The sequence below is a fragment of the Cyprinodon tularosa genome, unplaced genomic scaffold (genome assembly GCF_016077235.1).
Source record: "Cyprinodon tularosa strain WSP-4 unplaced genomic scaffold, ASM1607723v1 ctg564, whole genome shotgun sequence".
Lineage (NCBI taxonomy): Eukaryota > Metazoa > Chordata > Actinopteri > Cyprinodontiformes > Cyprinodontidae > Cyprinodon > Cyprinodon tularosa.
Genome location: NW_024039301.1, coordinates 314,255 through 337,794, shown reverse-complemented (window position 1 = coordinate 337,794; position 23,540 = coordinate 314,255). Strand labels below are relative to the sequence as shown.

Here is a 23,540-nt window from a genome sequence, read left to right as displayed (position 1 = left end):
AGTTCTGCTCTAAAGGATGTGATCCACCTGATGGTGGACGGTCACGTTTGTTTTCTGTAACAGGAGTCTGAGCACGTCTCGGCCCACCTGCACGAGTGGATCGACCTGATATTCGGTTACAAACAGAGGGGCCCTGCAGCTGTGGAGGCTCTCAACGTCTTTTATTACTGCACTTATGAGGGTAAAGCATAAGGAACCAGAGTAGAACCAAAGGTTCCTTCTTCTCCTGGAAAAAAAGTCTGCTCTGTTTCAGACTTTCATTGTGATCAGTTTGTTTATTTCAAGCCTGATGTTCTTCCAGGAGCCGTAGACTTGGATGCAATAACTGATGAAAAGGAGCGTAAGGCCGTCGAAGGCATGATCAGCAACTTTGGTCAGACTCCCTGCCAGCTACTCAAGGTGAACCTCAACCTTCCCCGCATGTATATTACCTGAAAACCATTTAACACTAGAACTCCCAAGGCCGTCATTTTGATGGTTCTAAGGTTTTAAAGGGAAAGAACTTTATTTAAAATTAATCTTATGTTGCTCATGTTAACTGGCTTTTTCTGTTTCTATATTTCTATGTTTCCCTTCATTTTTTAAATAAAATTAAAACGTAAAAAAATAAATATGGTTAATTTTACTTTAATCTCCCACAACCGTCATTTTGACGGCTCTATTAGTTGCAATGGTAAATTCTTCCCGCGGTTGATTGACGTTCCGTACCGTTGCCTAGCAACCAACATTCTACCTAGATCTCTTTGGCTAATATGAAAAACTGGCTTTCCGAGGAAGAATTAAAACAACATATTGATGATAGCAATTCGGGAGGAGGGGGAGAGACCGAGGAGGAGGACTGGGGAGGAAACGGCTCAGATTCTGACAGCGAGTCCGAGGATGATCACCCACCCCCGGGAAAACGCAGACGTATCCGTGACCCATCAGACAATAGTAAAACTTTTGTTCAAGCACAGCCCACACCTCAGCCAGTACACTCAGCGGCCCAAAAGCCAAACCAGAGCCCGTGGCCTACTATAACCACACACAGGTCGGCGTGGATTTGTCGGATCAGATGATAAGAAAGGATTCTGTAAAAGCTCTGACGGGAAGATGACCCGTGGCTGTAATTTATGATCTCCTGGAAACATCAGCTATAAACGCATTGGTTTTGTTCAGGAGCTGTTTGAATGTCACTTCTTCACGCAGAAATGTTATCCTTAAACTGGTAAAACAGTTGCGGGCAAACCAGGTTTTCAACTCCTCCACCTCTGAAGAGCAGCTTTGGCGAGGCACAGAAAACAGCGCCAGGTGCTTCAGCGCTGGACAAAAAAACGTTAATATGATGTTTGTCATGAATACAGGGTTCCCACAGGTGCTTAAAAAGTCTTAAAAGGCATTGAATTCTTTAAAATAAAATTAAGGCCTTAATTGGTATAAAAATGTCTTAAATCAGTCTTTCGTAGGTCTTAATTTTTAAAACATCATAAATAGGATTATTTTTATACATGTACATGTAACCGAAATTGGCTCCAGCCAAGAGTGTTCTCCATGGCTAAAACCAGTACCAGGGAACATACACGAGGCACAGTGGATTGTGTGCAAGAAGCGATTCAAGCTCGGAACGATGGGAATTAAGGCAGTGGAGTCGCACATGCGAAGCGTGAAACAGAAAGCGTCAAAATGGAGTTACAGAGAAACAGCTGGTATTTCTCAGTTTTGTTCCACCCTTGTCTCTGCAACGCCTCCACTTATCACCAAAGCAAACATACTAAGAAAACGATACAAAGAAAAATAGCTGAAAAAAAGGCTTAGAACTGGTTATTTTGTGGCTTTAAAACTGATTTGCTAAAACAAAGTTTGTAAATTAAGTTAAATATTTGTTAAGATATATCTGTCATTTGTGTGTTTTTAGCTTTCTTCCTGTATGGGAAGCTTTTCAAAATTTAAACCATTAGTGCAGTGGTTTATTAGCCTCGTGAGACCATCCTGATCTCGCGAGCTTTCAAGATTTCACTCGCTAATCAGTCTGGGGACTCTCCGTTGAAGAAAATTTGGGGCCGTTCACCAAACGAACGTCCAATCAGCGTTGGCTTTGAGGCGGGTTGAGGTGTGACGCAACGAGAAGCGCGATAGTTCAGTCTAAAGAACATGGCGGCTTCAGCCGATGAAACTAGCGTTAGCGTGGCTATCGAGCAAGTTTTATCGGAATTACAGAGTATTTCTTCACTGAAAGAAGAGCAGAACACTCAGGGGCGGATTAAGAAATTTTGGCCCCCTGGGCCTGACATGGTCTTGCCCCCTCAACCCCCCGCGCGTGCGGGCGCACACACACGCACGCACTATGCAAGAAATACTGTATACTGTGAACAGACATGCACACTGTCCTGTACAGAAGAGTGCACATACTGCACACACACTATTAGGTATACCACACAGACACTGACAAGCACAGGTTTCACACAGACACAGGGGGAGGGGATAAATGGCCTAAAAATAAACATTTTGGAAAATGATTATGCCCACTTCAGTGATGGTGCATTGGGTCATTTGAGAGATATTATGTATTGGAAGTTGGTAGCTATCATGAAATAAACCCCCCACCCCACCCAAAAAACTAAATCGGACATGATTTTTGCCCCCTTTTCCTCCCTTCTATCATTAAAAATAAAATAATATCTTAGGAAAACACTTTGGCATAACGGCAGCTGTGCAGCAAATTGAGGCTCAAAGTCTGTATCTATTTGTGGTTAAGCTTGAGGAGAAGGAGAAAGGTAAAATGATAACATGCATCGGAGAGCACCACAAAGAAAGGTGTAGGCCAGTTCATGGTACAAGGGCTGCATGCAGGTCAAGATAGCCCATTTCCAAGAATGCTATAGTGGCTGGACAGGCACTGGACATGTCCTGAACTCAGTGTCAGACGTGGCTGCCGAATACTTGGATGAAGTGAAGCAGCTGACAGATCTCATGCTGCCCCATCTGAAGACTGTCCTGGCCAGGCAGAGGATGGATGAGGAGACCTTCCCAATGGACCCTGTCAGTGAACAGGCTAGTAACATTGATGGCACCCCTGTGCACAACATTGGGATGGAGAGACAATGTGGCAAGGTGGACTACAAACTGAAGAAGTTGGGCACACTGAACGCAGTCAATAGGTCAATAATTTTACAGAAGTGCCAGGAGCTTCAGAGGTTTCAAGGCAGCAGCACAAGCAAAAAGGGAGGTTGAACTCAACTGGAGTAAATTCATGAAGGCAAAATTCAAGAGTAGGGCAGATGAGAAACGAGATGGCTCAAAGAAAGGAGAGTAAGAGACTAGACATGCTGGACACACTGAAATCTTTTGATGGCCCCTTCACGATAGTGGGGAAGTTGAAAAGTTCCTTGAGGTTCAGTTTGCCAGAGAAAGCAACAAGCTTCTGCCTAAAGTCAATCCTATCTTCACAATCCAGGTGACACTTCCCAGAAATGGCGAAAGTGCAATTCTCCAAGTCATAATGGATACTTAGAATTTTATGGTGGTGGTAAGTATTCATGAAAACAGGTAGCCTAACATTAGTGAATGGGCGAATTCTGGTAATAACCTAAAAATCTTACACAGTGCACCTTTAAGCAAGGGGTTTCTTTCGTGCTTTCAATTTTGCAAAATCATCCACCACATCATTGAAGTCCAACTCTCTTGTCAGCTCACTCTCAATTGCCATTAGAGATAACGCATTTAATCTTTTCTGAGTTATTCTTGTGCGCAGCTCATTTTTTACTCTTGACAGAAGAGAGAATGAGCGTTCTCCCTCACAGTTACTGACCGGTAGAGTGAGAAAAATCTGTAGCGCAATGTATGTATTAGGAAACGTAGGCTGTAGTCCAAAATGTATTATTGTTTTGAGCAGTCCTGAAGGGGTCCTCTCCTCATCAGTGTTGTTGAGCTGTATAAAAGATTTGAACTGTATAAGCTCCTGTCCAAGACTTTCATTGAGGTCAGATGGGTATGATTCAGTGAGAATCTTGGCCTTGTGAAGGACTGAAGCATTGGACTCTGTATCCAAAGAGAAAAGGAAACTGAACAAATTGTTCAGATGTTTGTAAGCCTCCAGACGGTGATTAAGGCTTGAACTCAGTTGATCAATAGAGGCAATAAATGTCTCTATTTGAAACAGTTGCCTTCCCTCAAGCACAACATCTGGGGATGCTGATTCATCAGCAAACTTTTTACGTTTCCTCGTCCGTTCAGCCCTGTAAGATGGGGTGCCACCCAACATGTTTAAGGCTTTCTGCTCAAAATGATCAAATAGATCTCTTTGGGAGAGAACAAAGGTGCGCAGAGATTCCAGCAATCTAACTGCTGTACCAAGGTCCATGTCTGCTTTTTGAAGTTGCAGACTTGTGGCCTGAAATCTGGACAGAACAGTGTCCCAAAAGCCTGCCATGAAGGCCATCTCAAGTGAATCCAGCTTCCGCACTAGACTGTCAGCTTCAGTTCGTGTGTCTCGTTTCTCTGTGTCATCAGTGGAAATAACCTGTAGTGCTGCTTTTATTTTACTGTAGTTCTGCCACAGTGCTTTGGTAGCTTCTGCACGGCAACTCCAACGCGTGTTGGATAAAGCTTTAAGTGTGAGATCTATGTTGGAATTGCCAAATACCCTGTCCCATCGGTGTGTGGATGCAGTTGTGAAGTTGTAAATAGACTGAATCAAGTCAAAATACTTAGAGACTTCATTTCCACATCTGTCAATGCTGTTGACTCCCACCAAATTCAAAGAGTGAGCTGAACATGGAATATAGTGTACTAATGGGTTGCTTTTCTTTAAGTGAGCCTGCAACCCATTATACCTCCCTGACATGTTGCTGGCATTATCATAAGCCTACCCCCTGCAATTTGAAAGCTCTAACCCTAGATTTTCCAACACAGACATGACACAGTTAGCCAAACTTTCACCTGTATGGCTAGTAATGGGCTCAAAACCCACAAAGCGTTCAACAACACTGCCCTCTTTGCTAACAAAACGGAATATGAATGTCAATTGGTCCACATGAGATAAATCTGGGGTTGAATCCACAATGATAGAGTAGTATTTGCTTGCTTGCAGTTCATCTGCTATAGCCTGTTTGGTTTTTGCACCCATCAATTCAATGAATTCCTCACAAATGGTGGAGGACAGATATGAGGTATTACCTCGACCCATCTGCCCAAACTTTCTGATGTGATCCTTTAGAAAGGGATCAAATTCAGCCAGGACCTCCAGAATACCAAGGTAGTTCCCATTGAGAGGAGACCCTAACGATTCATTTTTACCCCTAAATGCAAGGCCCCTTTCTGCAAGGAATTTAATGACTGCAACAACTATTTGTAACACCTGCCTCCAATAGCTGCTCTCTGCCTGAAACTGTTTGAACAGGTCTGCATCAACTGTGGCACCTTTGGCGCGGTTCAAGACTGCTTGCATGCAGGTTATGTGCTCAGCACTTCGCTCATGTTCACAAAATCTTTCTGAGTGTTTCCAATCACAATAGCCTGTCACAAAAGAATGCGTTTTTGGGGAAAACAGTTTGCATGCAAAGCAGTAAACATTACCAGTAGAGGGAGAGTACATCAGCCACTCTCTTTGTACTCGTTGTCCATTGGGCAAGTGTGAAGTAAAATGTTCATTGTTTAGGCATCGGGTTTTGCCTCCTAGCCCACTGTTCCTCACAGAAGCTGGATAATGGCTGTGACGGTTGTGAAATGATTTTGCACCTCTTTGAATAAGAACTTCCTTCATTGACTCAGTGAGGGTCTCAGCCCATTTAGCGGGATCACTAGGTAGAGTTGTCACTGTAGATGGTGTTGAAGAAAGATTCAGCTCATTTTCTATGCTGTCCAGAGGTGCAGTGACCTCACATTCATCCGACCAACTGGCTACTGCTGAATTGGTTGAATCATAAGCATCAGAAGCATTTGGTTCAGTGTCTACAATTGTAGTGGTCTCAGTATCTTGGGAGCTACATGCTAGCTCAGGTGCATTGCTAACCTTAGCTGAATTTGCAGTAGCATTTATAGAATTGCTTTCAGCAGATGTCTTTGTACTGAAGAAGCTGGAGATATTTGGAACACTCTCAAGTAAAACTGATTCCTTTTTTTTCTTTTCTTGCTGAATTTTTTTTCTAGCTCCTCCACTTAAACGTTTATGATCCATATTTCCCTTCTTTCTTTGCACATTGGCTCTTTGCCTATCACAACAGATAAACCAACTATGTGTGTGTGTGTGTGTGTGTGTGTGTGTGTGTGTGTGTGTGACTTTGTTTGTGTGTTTATGATCGGTGCTGCTTCCTTCAAGTGTGTGAGGTGATTTAGAAAACTAGCAACCCAGCATCAACACTCCAAAGCAGAGAATAACAGCTTACTAGCATAGCCAATTGAGAGCAGAGAATCAACTGATTCGTCTGATAGACAGCAGGAGAGCAGAGTGGTCAGTGATGATCGAATCAAGAAAATGTCTAAATGGCAAGGGAACAGACTGATTTGTACTGAGGAGAAAGAGAGAGAGAGCCAATTACAGTGAAATATATTCCAAAAGAGCCAAGTGACTAGCTGAAGGCAGGGACAAATGCCTTGGAGTGACCAACAAGAGTGCAAAGTACCAAATGGCAAAATGTGGGAAGACCAACAGGCAGATCTGCTTTTACCACTTATCTTCACAACCAAAAAGTCGCTAAATTATGTTTTTAGTCGCTAGCCAGGTATGGCCAAAAGACACGAAATCTAGCGGCAAAGTCGGTCAATCACACTGACAGTGAAACAAATATTTTGAAAAGATAATGATTGTACAACTTTGTGCACTTTTGTCTTCTATCTAAATATTTTCACAAAGGACACCAAAATGTTGCTATCTGCAAGCAGCTTGCTAGCTATGATGGCAGCAACGATGTCTGCCAGACAGGAGAGAGTGGTCAGTGACGATCGAATCGAGAAAATTACAAAATGGGTCAAAGACCAAAAAGTTATTAACTGACAGCAGTGACAAATGTCAGACTGTAAACTTTTTCGAAAGAAAAGGACAAAATGGGAAGATGCTGATAGTAACAGCAAAATGGAAAATATAAGAATTTCCAAGTAATGCTCAACTCAAGTGTGTGTGTGTCTGTGTGTGTGTGTGTGTGTGCGCGCGTTAAACTTCTTGTTGAATGATTTCAAATTATCTCTGAGTCTGAACTGAGGGAAAGGAAACCAAATTTTGAGCAGTCTCTCACGAGTTCAAAATACCAAATGAGGAGATTCTAAAAGAACAGACCGGTTTATGAAAGACTCGATGGGGGAGGGGCACAGCTAAGAATACTTGAGTGAGATTCTGTGATCCAAATTCGAGATAGAGCTTTTTGATAGTGATAATTTGTCAGAGTAAGGTTGTGTAATCAAAATTTGAGAATGAGCTTTGTCAATCAATCAAGAATATTTGCATTAAGTTCTGTGATCAAAATTCAGAAACAACCTTTAATAATTGATAAAGAATATGTGAGTGAGGTTGTGTGATCCATCCAATTTGAGAATTAGCTTTGATAATAATGATTGAGAGCCTCTGGCCCTCTGTGGATCATGGCCGCGGGGCCAATTTTGCCTGGCCCCTTGGGGCCTCTGTGGGTCGTGGCCGCGGGGCCAAGTTGGCCTGGCCCCTTGGGGCCTCTGACCCTCTATGGATCGGGGCCAAGTTGGCCTGACCCCTCGGAGCCTCTGGCCCTCTATGGATCATAGCCGCGGGGCCAAGTTGGCCTGACCCCTTAGGACCTCAGGCCCTCTGTGGGTCGTGGCCGCGGGGCCAAGTTGACCTGGCCCCTTGGGGCCTCTGGCCTTCTGTGGCTTGCGGCCGCGGGACCAAGTTGGCCTGGCCCTTTGGGGCCTCTGGCCTTCTGTGGGTCGTGGCCGCAGGGCCAAGTTGGCCTGGCCCCTTGGGGCCTCTGACCGTCTATGGATCGTGGCCGCGGGGCCAAGTTGACCTGGCCCCCTGGGGCCTCTGACCCTCTATGGATCGTGGCCGCGGGGCCAAGTTGGCCTGGCCCCTTGGGGCCTCTGACCGTCTATGGATCGTGGCCGCGGGGCCAAGTTGGCCTGGCCCCTTGGGGCCTCTGACCGTCTATGGATCATGGACGCGGGGCCAAGTTGGCCTGAACCCTTAGGACCTCAGGCCCTCTGTGGGTCGTGGCCGTGGGGCCAAGTTGACCTGGCCCCTTGGGGCCTCTTACCCTCTATGAATCATGGCCCCTTGGGGCCTCTTACCCTCTATGGATCGTGGCCGCGGGGCCAAGTTGGCCTGGCCCCTCGGGGCCTAAGATTATTATTTTTGCAAAAGTAGTTTTGCTTGGGTCGCGGCCGCGGGGCCAAGTTGGCCTGGCCCCTTGGGGCCTCTGGCCCCCTGGGCCTGGGCCCGGTAGGCCCGGTCATTAGTCCACCTATGAGAACACTCCTCTGGAGGCTTTTCTCAGAGGAAAAGATGTTTTTGCTCTTCTCCCGACTGGTTTCGGCAAGAGTTTGATCTATCAATTGGCTCCTCTTCGTCGTCGCTCTGTTACGTCATATGCTTCGTTGATCTTATTGGTTTATTTGGCCCGTCTATCACCAACATAGGCCAATCAGCTAACCAGTATTTTCGCCCTTTCCCAAAATTACTTCAACGGAAGGTTTCCAGATGGATATGCAGAGCAAATCCATCTGGCGGAGTCAGGTTAGTGGTTTATGTTAAAATAAACCTTTGGGTTAAGTTGTCGCAAGCAGGTTTTTCTTGTGTTTCTTGTGAATTTGGTCTTAAATTTCTATTTCAAGTCTTAAAAAGTCTTGAATTTAACTTGCCTTATGCTGTAGGAACCCTGTGAATGTGAAAAGGTGCTCTGCGGGAAATGTTTGGGGGGAATCAATCAATTTCTGTAAATAAAATTGTAATTTCAAACTTTGAACCTGTGTAGTAAAACAGTCTTACTCTACTGATTTATTTTTAATATAAATTTAGAAGACAAATTATATTAGTATACAATACAGGCTTTGAAAAATATATATTAGACCTGTTTTAAGGTTTACGTATCCACAATGGGTTTATATCGCACACTAGAACCATCTCAGTTGATGACATCAACGCGTTTCATTGCGAAAAATGTCACCTGTCAAATTTATGGCCAGTGGGAGTTCTAGTAGGAGTCCTATTGTTAAAGAAATCAGCAGCGATGCGATGCAATGACCTCCTGCGTCTTTACTGCCAGAGTCGTATTGAGTCTGTGTTTCCGTTTGGACTGTAGGAGCCCCATCCGGTCCGTCTGTCTCAAGAGGAGGTGGAGAAGAGGAAGGCTCAGCAGGACTCCAGTCCTCTTAACATGTTCGAACACCTCGGAGATCTCAAGTCCTTCTTTGTTGAGGTATTTAGAATCACTTAACAGTTTAGAACGATTTAAAAAAAAAAAAAAAACTAAAAAAAAAGTTTGCCCCCACACGCTGCAGGGCATCAGCGACAACGTGCCGCTGGTTAAAGCCGTCGTACCAAAGAACCAGTCCCATTCGTTTATCAGCCAGGGAAGCCCCGACACAATGGTGAGTTTTTCCTTCCTCTAATAAAAGGGTTTATATTGATGTTAGCATTAACGCCTCTGGATGTTATGGCGCCTCCAGGTGACGGTGAGTCATAACTGCCTGGTGGGGACCCATGGGTGGCTGCCTTACAATAAGAACATCTCCAACTACTTCACGTTCATTAAGGACCCCACAGTGTCCAACACCAAGTGAGCACGATGATCCTATTACATGTAGAGAAATGATACTTCTGACATCAAGTCATCATCGTTTTTTATATATATATCCTTCTAGAACCCAGCGTTTCCTGTCAGGGCCGTTTGCCCCCGGCGTGGAGCTCACAGCAGGCCTGTTTGTTGTCTCCCATGACGGAAAGCTGCTCTTCAGTGGTGGACACTGGGACAACAGCCTCAGGGTCACCTCGCTGGTCAAGGGGAAGACCGTGGGACAGCACATCCGACACATGGGTAAAGAAATAGATGATCAGCGTCTGTTTCCATCTTCTTTGTAGTTCCCTCATTTTTTTTTTTTGCATGTTTTTTTATCTCCACCCTTCAGATGTGGTTACCTGCTTATCAACCGACCACTGCGGCATCCACCTGATCTCTGGCTCCAGAGACACAACCTGCATGGTGTGGCAGGTTCTGCAGCAGGTCGGAGCAGATGGGCGCCTCTGAACAAAGAACACGGTCGGTGTGTTAAAAGTGGTTTCATGTTGTGTTCTGCTTTCTTTATTGAAGAACGGAGCTCCTGTGGGTCTTTCTTCCAAACCCATCCAGGTGCTATACGGCCACACGGATGAGGTGGTCAGCGTGGCCATCAGCACGGAGCTGGATATGGCCATTTCTGGCTCAAGAGTAAGACGGCAGCATTATTTCTATTCCCTTTATCCTTTATGGTGCTGCCATCTAGTGGTAGGATGTCATATCAGTTTGTATTTTTGGTTTTCTTTAGATAATATCACCATTTTCAGGGTTTAGGTTGACAGAAGAAGAAAAACAACTCTGTAGTAATTAGGTTTATGGTATTAGCAGAACAAATATCCAAAGATGCAAATTGTTTTGCCTCCAGGACGGAACGGTGATCATCCACACCGTCCGCCGAGGTCAGTACATGCGCTGCCTGCGGCCGCCGTGTGACAGCTCCCTGCCGCTGTCCATCCTCCACCTGGCCGTGTCTTGGGAGGGTCACCTGCTGGTCCACACGTGCCTGGAGGGCAAGGCCACACTCAAAGTAAACGTAGTAGCATTCGTATCAACCGGCTGAATACAGGAGATGCATGAGCTGTGCTTAGTTTTTGTTGTGTTTTTTCAGGACAAAAACACTCTTCATCTTTACTCTGTGAACGGGAAGCACCTCTGCAGTGAGGGGCTGAAGGAGCAGGTGACTGATATGTGTGTTTCAGGGGAGTATGTAATCATTGGGAGTGAGCAAGGATACCTGTCCATCCGGGATCTGTACAGGTAAGCAAACGATCTGCAGGATTGCAGTAAAACCTCAGACAGAATTTAATGCATAAAAGTGAAATCTGAAAAGTGCGTTTAATCCGGCCTAAAAGCTAGTGGTAAAACTCTCCTCCCATTGTCAGTTGATTAGTGTGTTGCTTAATGGCCTGTAGGGGGCAACAGTGAGTGGAGAAATGCATTTAATTTGTGGTTTAAGGTGAGGAAGACGGTTGTGTTCAGGTATTCCACGCACCGCCGTGACGCTTCGTTTGTTTCTCCTCCAGCCTGTCTCTCTGCTCCGAGCCCATGACCATGCGAGTTCCCGTCCGTAGCGTCTCCGTCACCAAGGAGCAGAGCCACGTCCTGGTGGGCCTGGACGACGGCAAGCTGATCATCGTCGGCGTGGGCAAGCCGGCGGAGGTAAAGAACTCTCTGCGGAACTACATCGCTCAGAGCCTGGAGGGGTCGCCCCTTATGGCCTCCCCGCTGCTGGCCCCTCTGAGGGCTCGCTCGCCGACGCGCCTGCTCCACCAGCGGGACCAGTTGGTGTTCAGCCCCACTTCCAGTCCACAGAGACCCTAGCATGTCGTTTGTTTCTCCCCCCTTGATTTAAACTGTAGATTAGAGACACATTCGCCCACCCCAAACATGTGAAACCTCCTCCGCACGCCTCACCTCTCCTCCTCAGGGACGTCGTCTCCCGCTCTTCCACATCATCGAATTGAGAATTCAGTGCTTATATTCAATCCAGAATAAATATGCTGTGAAACTCCTTCAAACTAAAGCCATAAAAACAGACTGATAATAATAATAACGATGTGCCAAAATAGTTATAAATGTGGGAGCTTTGTTTTAATCATTGCACCTTCCAGCTTTTCCTCATTTTTTTGCTTAGACTGACTCACCAAAGTCAATCAAGCCTTGATTGTATTTCTTTATTACCTCACAAGTCAATCAAGCTGCGATCATGAATCACATCCCTCCTTTTTCCCCTTTTCCCTCCTTCTTTTGTTCCTTTTGACACTTTTCTCCCCACACTCTCCATCCCCCCTCCCCCCCTGAACTCCCTTTCTCCGACTTCCTCCTCCTCTTCCTCCGCTCTTCCCAGATGCGATCGAGCCAGATCACACGAAAGCTGTGGGGCTCCAGCAAGAGGATGACTCAGATCTCAACGGAGACGGAATACAACACCCATCAGGAGAGCAACTGATCCCTGACTCCTGTTTACCCCTCACATCCGGTTGTTCCTCATTTTTCATAAACTCCCTTAAGTTCCTCCATTTTTTTTCTTTAGCTGAGCAAGCGACTGATTGGAAAGTGGCGTCATAAATCCTGCTCATCCATCTTTTCTGGGTGTGTTGTCCTGCTTTGGTTGACCATCAAAGCGCTGGCGCTGTGGTTCCTTTGCAGAACATCCCACCACTACCCCCCTCTTCATTCCTCACCATATATAACAATCAAACAAGTGTGTGTTTGTCTGAATGAGAAGCGTATCGCCAATATATATATATAAAAAAAACAGACAACAAGCTAGATGTAAGTGACCTTTATTTTGAGTCGGACAGATGGCTCTGTTTATGTCGGCTGGGAGTCTTCTCGGTTTCCAGCCTTATGCAGTAAATCAGCTCCAGCACTCGCAAAACTAACTCTATGCCTTTTTTCAATAGGTTTGTATAAAGAGACGGACTCATTTGTTGGAACACCTGAAAAGATCCTGCACTGAAAAACCAGTAGAAATCAAAAATATTTATTTAGTGTTGATTCGACCGTAAACTTTCTTCTAAATAATCTGGGATAAAAAAAAACAACATACCTTTTAATTGTTCCTGTTATTTTAAGGGAAGCAAGCCCACAGCATCATACATCCTAGACCGTGGGGGGAGGTGTTTAGTTTGTTTACTGTAGAAAAATGTGTCAAATTAAAATCCCAGTATAGCAAATCTCAGCATATTTTAAGATGTACTCTTTGCTCCGCTTCTCTAACGATGAGCTTTGCCGATTTCTGCCTCTCTTTCACCATCCTGCTCACTAGAGACAGCGGATAAACTCACCTGAGCCTAATCCAGTCTTTTTTAGGAAAGTTCCAGTAGTTTTAATCTTTTTAATTGTTAATGTAGGCGTTGACTTGGGCAGGTTTGAAAAAAAAATGCTTCAGTTGCATCCATTTACAGGAAATCCAAAGGCTGCAAATGTTTGTGCGACGGTCAATTCTTTTAAAATGGTGCATATCTCAACTGAAATATGCGAAATGAAAGTTTTTTTTTAAAGACTCCTGGGGGGTTCTAGAGTGGAATAAAAGGCTTAATCGTAGGAAAAGCCTTTTATTTCTCAGTTTACTGAGGAGGATCTCTGATGCTGTGGGTCTAGGTATAATAGTGCAAGGATGCCACTGAACGTATGTACTTAAAATTAAGGATTTACCGAGAATTTGCTGCAACACTAAAACTGGTTTTAAGGCATTTGAAACATCCTAACCAGGGATAACAATAAATACGGCCAGCATTGTCAAAATATACAAACAAAAGCATATAATCTTGCTTAAATCTTTTTAATTTGTTTGTTTTTCTTATAAATCGAGGCTTTAACACTAAGATTAATCGCTAAAACACTACATTATGAAGCACCTAACTTCCATTAGATTTAGCTGGGAAAACAAGCGGCTGAATGTTTCGGAGTTACTTGAACTTGTGTTTCTTTATGAGTAGCAACGTTTTCTATCTGATTTCTTCACCTGTAGACTCCAGTTTGGCAAAGTTAGGGGTTCCTCTGGCTGTCCGCACACTTGTGAAAATGAAGAAATGCGTAAGGGCTGTACGAGATGTCAGTGTTAGCAGCAATACAATTCCTTCCTCTGATTCCAGTCTTCCTTCTGCTCTAACTGGGATAGCGTGTCACTAATTTGAACAATCCAGGCTTCCGTATCCCAGAGCGTCTTGTTTAATTTTCCTATCATCACTTCTGCTCCATGACTGACTATCAGTGAAGTTTTTTTTTTTTTTTTTTTTACATGGCGTCATGTATGTTTTGCATGCCTTGTTAGTAAGAGATTTATTATGAGTTATTTACTCTGCAGTATGAAGCAGCTATGATTGCTATTTTTGCACCACATTTTTGCCTCAGTCGCTCTTTTTTTTTTTTTTTTTTCATCTTGTTTAGTTTTTATTTAAATGTCACAGCTTGGGGTAGTGCAAAGACCAAACTGCATCCTTTTTGAGATTTCTGTGAAAGGTGCTTAAATTGTTTTCTGAATGCATTTTTTTTTTTCCTTTTTAAAATACGTATTTATTGTTCTCATAAAAGACCACTGTTTGAGCTGCTCCACGACTGCAACAAACAGAGTGCCTTTATGCCAGTTGTGTCAACAAAGTGGAGCTTGGTCCATCATTGAAGCCATTTGTCCCTAAAACCAACTTAGCGCAGCATTCCACATGTCCAACCTCAACAGTCTCAATGGGAACCAATGACATAGGACTCAATTAATAATCGGAAATACTATTTTGTGTCTTAGCTGCATCCTCTGTGAGCGTCACCTTAATGGATGTGTGAATATCTGTGATTATTTATGAAAACAGTATAAATATATATAATGTACAGCATGATTTTTATTTCAGCGTCTTTTAAATGTCCTTTTTGCACTTTCTAGGTACTAAAAGTTGTAGCGTCGTTTTAACTTGGCTCCCTAATCTGTACAAACTGCTTTGTATACACATGTGGGAAACGATCATTAAAGTCTTGTCTAAATTAAACAATTTTTATGGTTTTATTCTATTAAAAAAAAAAAATCCCTACTTTTAGATCTAACATTTAGGTTTTTGCCATATTTAAATGTTTTAGATCATCAAAGGGATTTTATGTATCATGAAAAAGATAACAAAAGTTGATAAAAGGCATAAAAATATTTAATTTATTTATAACTGCATGAAAAAATTATCTGTTTAATTACGACTTCATTATGATTACTTATAAAAGAAGGATAATTTGTCACAAACGGGTCTGATTAACTTTAGACCAAACGAGAAACTACCTCAATAGTACCCACCTATCTACATGAAGATAGGCTTAAAGGTCTTTAAATTGAATTTAAAATAAATTAAATGTAATTTAGACTGCTAAATATTATATAAATGGAGAATATATATATATATTAAAAAAAGAGATTGTTGGAACTGTAACTATACAGTCATATGTTTACATCACTTTTTTTCACCACAGTGTTTTTTCATCACTGCTGCTTACCTTTATCAAGGCTACACAATAAAAAAGGAAACGGTCTAGAGAGCTGTACTCAACAAAATTTCTTTTTGTATACAATTGTGTGTACAAAGTGAAAAAATCTTAAGTCCTGCACCAGTTTGGAAGAACCATTATTCACAAAGGGAGAAAATGTGGAGCAATACTGGTCTGTCTATTAAAATGACTCCCAAAAAAAAAGCAGGAAATGAGTGTTAATCTGTTTGTGCTCCTTTGCCGTTTCAGGACTTCACCACCTCGCTTCAGATGTTTTGAATCCAGCAATTCGTTCCTGAAGCTTGATCAAAAAGCACTTGCAACCAGTGTTGCACCGATACCAAAATCAGGCAGGGCCCGATCCAGCTCTAAAATGGTGGTATCGGCATCGATACCATTTTGAGAACCAAAAGTTTATTCAACTACTGTCACCAATTCCAGGTAGGCAATAAAAAGTTCTACCGGATTCACTTTCTATTAGTATTTTTTCCTGCTTCACAAAGGTAGGCAGCAGCTTGATAAAGCCATGATGGCAATTATTTTACATCCAAGTAGTATGCTGTTCTTCATATACACTATATTGCCAAAAGTATTTGCTCACCCATCCAAATTATTGGAATCAGGTGTTCCAATCACTTCCATGGCCACAGGTGTATAAATTCAAGCACCTAGGCATGCAGACTGTTTTTACAAACATTTGTGAAAGAATGGGTCGCTCTCAGGAGCTCAGTGAATTCCAGCGTGGAACTGTGATAGGATGCCACCTGTGCAACAAATCCAGTCGTGAAATTTCCTCGCTCCTAAATATTCCACAGTCAACTGTCAGCTGTATTATAAGAAAATGGAAGTGTTTGGGAACGACAGCAACTCAGCCACGAAGTGGTAGGCCACGTAAACTGACGGAGCGGGGTCAGCGGATGCTGACGCGCATAGTGCGAAGAGGTCGCCAACTTTCTGCAGAGTCAATCACTACAGACCTCCAAACTTCATGTGGCCTTCAGATTAGCTCAAGAACAGTGCGCAGAGAGCTTCATGGAATGGGTTTCCATGGTCGAGCAGCTGCATCCAAGCCATACATCACCAAGTGCAATGCAAAGCGTCGGATGCGGTGGTGTAAAGCACGCCGCCACTGGACTCTAGAGCAGTGGAGACGCGTTCTCTGGAGTGACGAATCGCGCTTCTCCATCTGGCAATCTGATGGACGGGTCTGGGTTTGGCGGTTGCCAGGAGAACGGTACTTGTCTGACTGCATTGTGCCAAGTGTAAAGTTTGGTGGAGGGGGGATTATGGTGTGGGGTTGTTTTTCAGGAGCTGGGCTTGGCCCCTTAGTTCCAGTGAAAGGAACTCTGAATGCTTCAGCATACCAAGACATTTTGGACAATTCCATGCTCCCAACTTTGTGGGAACAGTTTGGAGCTGGCCCCTTCCTCTTCCAACATGACTGTGCACCAGTGCACAAAGCAAGGTCCATAAAGACATGGATGACAGAGTCTGGTGTGGATGAACTTGACTGGCCTGCACAGAGTCCTGACCTCAACCCGATAGAACACCTTTGGGATGAATTAGAGCGGAGACTGAGAGCCAGGCCTTCTCGTCCAACATCAGTGTGCGACCTCACAAATGCGCTTCTGGAAGAATGGTCAAAAATTCCCATAAACACACTCCTAAACCTTGTGGACAGCCTTCCCAGAAGAGTTGAAGCTGTTCTAGCTGCAAAGGGTGGACCGACGTCATATTGAACCCTATGGATTAGGAACGGGATGTCACTTAAGCTCATATGTGAGTCAAGGCAGGTGAGCAAATACTTTTGGCAATATAGTGTATATACACACATACATCAATTTCAAACAGATGGTATCGGTATCGGCCAATTATGCACAGCCAGGTATCGGTACCGGGGCCAAAAAATGGCATCGGCGCAACACTAATTGTTTCTACTTAAATTAGACCGTAAAACACGTCCCTAATCTTTGTCTATTAAAATTTTAACATCTGAGGCGTTAATATTTTTCATAAAAAAAAAAAAAATAATAAATCAGTTGTCCTAGATTCAAAAGAGAAACACATTTTTTGTATGCTTGGTTTTATTAGGGAAGATCCTTTGATGTGATTTGGTAAGTACACTACAAACACATGTAGGGATGATTTTTCCTGCAGTAGACGTATCTCACATCATCTACTGTATCTTTATGCAGTGACAGGGTACGAGCAGAGGGAGGCTCGCTTTAGTTCGCAGTCGGCTGCGGTCCACCAGCTCTCATCTGAAAAAGTGAGTAGGGACAGATGTGTGAAAAGCAAGTAGAAGAAGCCATTTTGTTTTATATTCTATCAGCCACTGTGTTTCCCCTATAAGAAGCCTTTAATTTTACTAGACGACGTTCTCAGACAATATATGAATGTTATTCAATGTGTTTGCGAATGTCCGGTGAGGGTGCTTCGTACCTATCTTGAACATCTCGACGCAGACTGGTTTGTCGGTGTGAATGTTGGGATGTCCCGGCATCCAGTCGGAGTAGCTCCAGTCCGACCCGTCCACCCAAGAGGCCTGCTGGTTCTGCAAAGAAATCATTCTTTTTACATACCAGTTTTATCACCTTGATGTTGGCAGAAGGTTTACATTCAGTATTAGGGTAATATTGTTTTATTTTGGGGTTTTAAATCAGTTTCAACTGCTCTGCTGTAGTGATTTATTTATTTAAATCAACAATTCGGTGATGAAGTTCTGATTGGATTTACTTAAATGTTTTGGTATCTTAGCGAGCATCTAGCTTCTAATAATGTTTCTGAAGATGAGGCCCTGAGGTGTAATGGTAACCGGCTTTATTCATTCAAGAATACAGAGAAACCATTATTCTATTTTCTTTGCTAAATGTAACAAGCTCACATGATGCTGCCAACACCGTGTGTGACAGTTAAATATTGTCAGGTTTAAAAACGTCATTGTGACATTTCTCATAATTCTTCTTTTTATCATGGCCTGTTAAAGCTACAGTGTGTAATAATTACAGGGATATACAGTCAGAAATGTAATATATTATACACAACTATGTTATTTATCATCATCTACGAGCTCAGCCTCTCAACCTTAATATTTGCGTTGCCTTAGAATTCGTTATTTATAATTACATAGGAGCGGGTCTCGCAGCCATGGAGGCAGACATCTTTGCGCTACGGCAGCGCAGAGCCAACAAACTAGCGATTGCAAGATCGCCCATTACGCTCGAAAATAACAACGGCAAGTTGAGAGAGATGAACTGAGACGGTACTGAACAATAGATGGCAGTATTATGCCTGAGAATACTATCTGTAAAATTATCTATGTAAACAAACCTCATCACTTGAGAAGGTAGGTGATGCGGACGTCGTGGAAGACATTTTGTCCCGTAACGCTCGCCGTACTGTTGGGGGGGAGAAGCGGTGGGGGAGGGAGATGTTCATGTTGCTGCGGTCTGCAGTCTGGACGTTAGATGTCGCTAAAAGTTACACACTGTAGCTTTAACTTATTTTTTTGTCAAGTTTGATCTTAAAAGGGCATTTTTACTTGTCTGTATGTGCCTTTGAGTGAATATCGAAGATGTTGAAGCAGAACTCCGCTCTCCTCCTGAAATCCTAAGTGAGCATTTTTCTTTTCGCCGTGCTGAAACATTTGAATACCTTGTACTTACCATCCAATAACCTTGTTTTCAGTTTTAATAGACTAACCAAACAAGTATTAGCACAGAAACTGCACTCCCAAATATGTTAAACAGTTTCTGATATCATATGGATCAGGACCCACCTTGAATAGTGTTTCAACTAGACCTCAGTGCAGCTTAGTACGGCCATGCCCTCTTATCAGACAGGCTCAGACTGAATGGACTCTGAATCTGTCCTTAAACTAACATTCCAATAGATGAATAAAAGAAAAATTCTTGTAAATATAGGAAACTTGCTATGGTGTTCCACAAGGCTCCATTTTAGGCCCTACTGTTTTTAATCTTTATATCCTATAACTGGGTGGATACATGAGGACATATGGTATAGATTTTGCATAACTAAGCTGCTCACCCAGAGCTCTCCTAATCACGACCCCAATATATATCGACATATGATGTCATAAATTGAAAATTTTCAGCTCAAACAGAACAAAGCTGAAGTTTAAATTTTTAGCTTTTTGTGTTGCCGTATGTTCATTATCTATGTTTTTTAATGTTATGTTTTATAGATTTTGTTTATTAATCATTTTCTTATGAAATATACATATATCAAGAGTTTGTTGGCTAATCTACATGATTTAAGTTGAGAAGATTTTTCCTTTTCATGTCTGTAAAATAATTGCTATTGAATTAACACATCACCTGGAAAAAAAACGTGTTTAAATAGATCCAAAAACACCAGAAGTATACATTTATGCCCGTGATGAGGTAAGTAACCATCTCAAAACTGTGAGTTTGACCTTATAAGTTTATAACACCGTTCATCTTCTAGTTATCTGTCTACAGTTTAGGCTCTCCTAGCAACTGGAGTGAGTGAAACTATTCCAAATAAGGGTTCAAGGGTCAATGTTTCATCAAGGTAAGAATAACATTATCTGTCTTGTTGATAACATATCTGATGACATTCTCCTTGGCCTCCTTTAGTGCCTCAGTACATGGCCAGTCTGCTTGCATCATCGAGCTTTTGGGTAGTCTGAGAGAAGAGGGGCTGTAATACTGCTTTCTTTGTGTGTATTTCCAGAAATACTCTTCCCCTTATTTAGAAATGTTAGTTCTTGATTGAGAAAATAACTTGCCTTGACTGTGGCTCCCAACCAGGTCAGCATAGGGCTGGTCTTGCCACCCCTAGTTACCAGGGAAACCAGTTGGAAATGGAGATCTCTGCTCGTCACAGAGGCCAGCTCAGCATCTGGGGCAAGATTTCTGCAAAAGGCCTGTGCAGAGGAAATATTATATTATTTATAGCAAAGTGAGGAGAACAGAAATGGAAACAATTTTAATCAGTAGGGGTTGCAACTATTCCTGGTAAAGGCTAGGAAGAAGTCTAACCATGTTTGTTTCTGCTTTTTTGTCACAGTTAAATGTCCAATATCTAGCCTGAACACAAAAAACTGAAATAACAAAAACCTCTAAGAGGGTACACATACTTACAGGGGTTTGTAAATAGTCCTACCTGGGCGTCTTTGAAGGCCAACAACTTTGGGTTGAACTCGTAGCATTTTCCGTAGATGATCTCCCCTTTACAGGCAACTTTCGAAGTTTTGACGGTGGCTCTAGATGGTTCTGTCCCCTGTCTAAATGCACTTGGGATTGAATTTTTTGGCTCCGTTCCCTGTCTGAAAGAAACTGGGATTGACATCTTTGGTTCCGTTCCCTGTCTGTAGGAAACTGGGATTGACATCTTTGGTTCCGTTCCCTGTCTGTAGGAAACTGGGATTGACATCTTTGGTTCCGTTCCCTGTCTGTAAGAAACTGGGATTGACATCTTTGGTTCCGTTCCCTGTCTGTAGGAAACTGGGATTGACATCTTTGGTTCCGTTCCCTGTCTGTAAGAAACTGGGATTGACATCTTTGGTTCCGTTCCCTGTCTGTAAGAAACCGGGATTGACATCTTTGGTTCCGTTCCCTGTCTGTAAGAAACTGGAACGGACATTGTTTTCTTAACTTCCTTTTTGAAATGAATGGGGATTGACAACTTCGGCTCTGTTCCTTGTCTGAAGGCAAGTGGGATGGATATTTTTTGCCCAACTTTCTTGCTTGAATCATTCCGGATTGACATCTTTGGCTCAGTTCCCTGTCTGAAAGCAACGGGGATTGACATCTTTGGCTCAGTTCCCTGTCTGAAGGCAACTGGGATTGATGTCTTTGGCTCAGTTCCCTGTCTGAAAGCAACTGGGATAGATGTCTTTGGCTCAGTTCCCTGTCTGAAAGCAACTGGGATTGACATCTTTTCCTCCGTTCCCTCTCTGAAACCAGCTGGGATTGACCTTCTGGATTTGATTTCCTGTCTGAAAGCAACTGGTATTGACATCTTTTCCTCCGTTCCCTCTCTGAAACCAGCTGGGATTGACCTTCTGGATTTGATTTCCTGTTTGAAAGCAACTGGTATTGACATCTTTGGCTCGGTTCCCTGTCTGAAAGCAACTGGTATTGACATCTTTGGCTCGGTTCCCTGTCTGAAAGCAACTGGTATTGACATCTTTGGCTCGGTTCCCTGTCTGAAAGCAACTGGTATTGACATCTTTGGCTCGGTTCCCTGTCTGAACAAAGCTGGGATTGATCTTCTAGGTTCTTTTTCCCCTCTGAAAGGTACCAGAAGATGAACAGCAGAAGGGTTCTCCATCCGTACCCAACCAGCTCCTTTTCTTTGGGCTGGAACATCAGAGACTGAAAGACAGAAGAAATGGGGGATGAAAAGGTTTGCAGCCCTCATGCTCAAACAAATAGAATGGAATCATTTACACCTGCAGTTTGAGTCAATTTCAGTCCAACTTAAATATCAACAATTCACAACATAGTTTGCAAAAGGTCCAGTGTTGTGTCTGCACTCACCCACTCTCCTGTCCATCTCACTGATGTGCTCCTTGACAAGTCCAGTGTTCAGGTCAACAAGGAATTTCCTTGAGGGTTCTGTTCCTTGTCTGAATCCATCAGGAACAGGTTCACGGGCATCAGGGTGCTGGACGCCCCGCCTAAAGCCATTTGGGAGATGGTAGGTTGGAGCGTTCTGCCGTCTAGGGTCTGGGATCGGAAGAGCTTGGAGACCTATGTAGGTTGTAGGCATGAACATTTGGATCAATATATATCACATTTATTGGCAACCCTGGCAGTATAGAGGATTTATTTTTTTGTTTGTTTATTTTGTGCTCTTTCAGATTGGAGTCCAGTCATCACTCAGCAGCTATTCCAGCCAATAGAATAGCATGTAGTCTTCTTCCATATAACATTTTACAGGGTTGGGTCATTAAGTTAATTCCTCCTTTAAGATTTCAGTTTTTTTCCTACTTTAAATTAAAATGTAAGCTGGTAATAATATCCTTTAGCTATTTACTGACATGTAAAGATGAACACAAATCTTCCTCCTTGAGGGTCATGTTTATTTTATCAGTTTTAAGAAAAGATTTAGCTCTGTATCACCTCAAATACATACCCCTAGGAAACAGGAAACTACAAATCTCTAAATTAAAGTTTCTACATGCTCTTTACAAAACAGTTAAACTAAAAAGAAATTCAAAATGTTTCAGTTTTTCTAATGACATTTTTATTGAGTTAAGAGAAATAATTATTTGGAATTCAAATTAGTTTCCACTCACTAATAAACAGTCAAATTAAAGTTGAATTTGCCTAAATTTTATTCTCTTAAATGCTGCTGGCACAATAAAAGATGGATTTCCATTCAATAATAAGATGTTCTATAAGTAATTAGCACATGAGTCATCATATAATCCTGTAATGAATCTACAAACATCTTTGATTTTTACCAGTCAGCAATCATGTTACCATGGCAATATACCAAAATACAAGGATTTGTTATTTATAACTAAAAAGGAATCCGTAATTCGAAAAATTAATTGCCTCGTAACCGAAAAGACACCACATTTGTTTTAAACCATTTATGACCCACTATATTAAAGTAAGGTTGTATCATCTATAAAGTGAGCAACCCAGAAAGATAAAACATACAGTGTAGATCTTACCTGACAGTGTCAGGAACAGCAACACAAACTTAAACATCCTGTAAGACAAATACACCAACTTTCAATTATTGTTTTCTCTCTTATATTTATGCCAGACAAACCTACCCTATCACTTATTAATCAGCTCGATAATCGTTGTAGCACTTTTTGTTCTCTGTAAAGATTCTCCGCTTACCTGAGGCTGCAGTGATCAACTGTGAGCGTGGAGTGAAAGAAAGGCTTAGCCTTTATGTTCTAGCCTCAGTCATAAATTCCTCTATTATTACAGTCCATAGGATTACTGATTAATCTGATTGACTTATTGGTTAAAATGTACTGATATTTGGTGGACTTTAACCTGATTAAGGTATGATAGTGCAGAAAAACAGATCTAAGATATACAACATAAATTACTGATAACTGTAAAGTTTTCCCTTTCAGCTCTGTCATGTTGTAAACAAGATATTTTTGGAGTCTTTGAAAGATGGGAAGGTTGAACTGCTCAGAGGTTCAGGTGGCGAAGCTCAATCAATATTTGGAAAACGTGGTTGCAGCGTGAAATGACAAAACAAAGCGGCAACAAATGTGCTTGCAGTCCGATCTCAGTCTAAATCTGCTGTTTTATGAAGGCCTCAGACATTTTTTTTTCAAGCAAAAGACAAAATAAACAGGTCAGAGATTACATACATTTCAAAACAGGGTTAGATTAA

At 42.5% G+C, this 23,540-nt stretch overlaps 2 protein-coding genes across 7 annotated transcripts in view; one reads left to right on the top strand and one right to left on the bottom strand.

The window, feature by feature from the left end:
• nbeal1 (neurobeachin-like 1) overlaps positions 1-12,824 on the top strand; it is a 48,877-nt gene extending 36,053 nt beyond the window's left edge. For 3 of the 4 annotated variants that reach the window (XM_038305793.1, XM_038305791.1, XM_038305789.1), the window contains 12 exons: positions 64-181; positions 302-399; positions 9,240-9,356; positions 9,439-9,528; positions 9,607-9,716; positions 9,802-9,974; positions 10,066-10,160; positions 10,248-10,364; positions 10,579-10,740; positions 10,822-10,970; positions 11,237-11,372; positions 12,061-12,824. In XM_038305793.1, coding sequence (XP_038161721.1) covers positions 64-181; positions 302-399; positions 9,240-9,356; positions 9,439-9,528; positions 9,607-9,716; positions 9,802-9,974; positions 10,066-10,160; positions 10,248-10,364; positions 10,579-10,740; positions 10,822-10,970; positions 11,237-11,372; positions 12,061-12,162 — 1,467 coding nt within the window. In that variant the 3' untranslated portion in view covers positions 12,163-12,824. The other variant, XM_038305790.1, reaches the window with a different exon arrangement.
• Positions 12,825-17,245: 4,421 nt separating this feature from the next.
• On the bottom strand, positions 17,246-23,122 carry LOC119796974 (signaling mucin HKR1-like). 3 transcript variants are annotated; one of them, XM_038305780.1, is made up of 8 exons: positions 23,027-23,122; positions 22,852-22,889; positions 21,707-21,919; positions 21,075-21,541; positions 20,328-20,948; positions 19,951-20,088; positions 17,622-17,733; positions 17,246-17,440 (listed from the first exon to the last, which is right to left on the bottom strand). In XM_038305780.1, exons 2-8 carry the CDS (start codon positions 22,886-22,888, stop codon positions 17,367-17,369), a joined length of 1,662 nt encoding a protein of 553 aa, XP_038161708.1. In that variant the 5' UTR covers position 22,889; positions 23,027-23,122; the 3' UTR covers positions 17,246-17,366. The 3 variants fall into 3 exon arrangements, with proteins under 3 accessions (XP_038161708.1, XP_038161707.1, XP_038161706.1); XM_038305779.1 differs by having other exon boundaries at positions 20,328-21,242; positions 21,327-21,541; XM_038305778.1 differs by having other exon boundaries at positions 20,328-21,541.
• Positions 23,123-23,540: the final 418 nt, after the last annotated feature.

Coding starts and splice junctions, on each gene's coding strand:
- LOC119796974 (XM_038305778.1), bottom strand. CDS start 22,888: ATGTTTAAGTTTGTGTTGCTGTTCCTGACACTGTCAG. Junction 20,089..20,327: donor TGGCCTTCAAAGACGCCCAG/GTAGGACTATTT, acceptor TCCTCTGCACAG/GCCTTTTGCAGAAATCTTGC. Junction 17,441..17,621: donor CGTCGAGATGTTCAAGATAG/GTACGAAGCACC, acceptor TCACTTTTTCAG/ATGAGAGCTGGTGGACCGCA.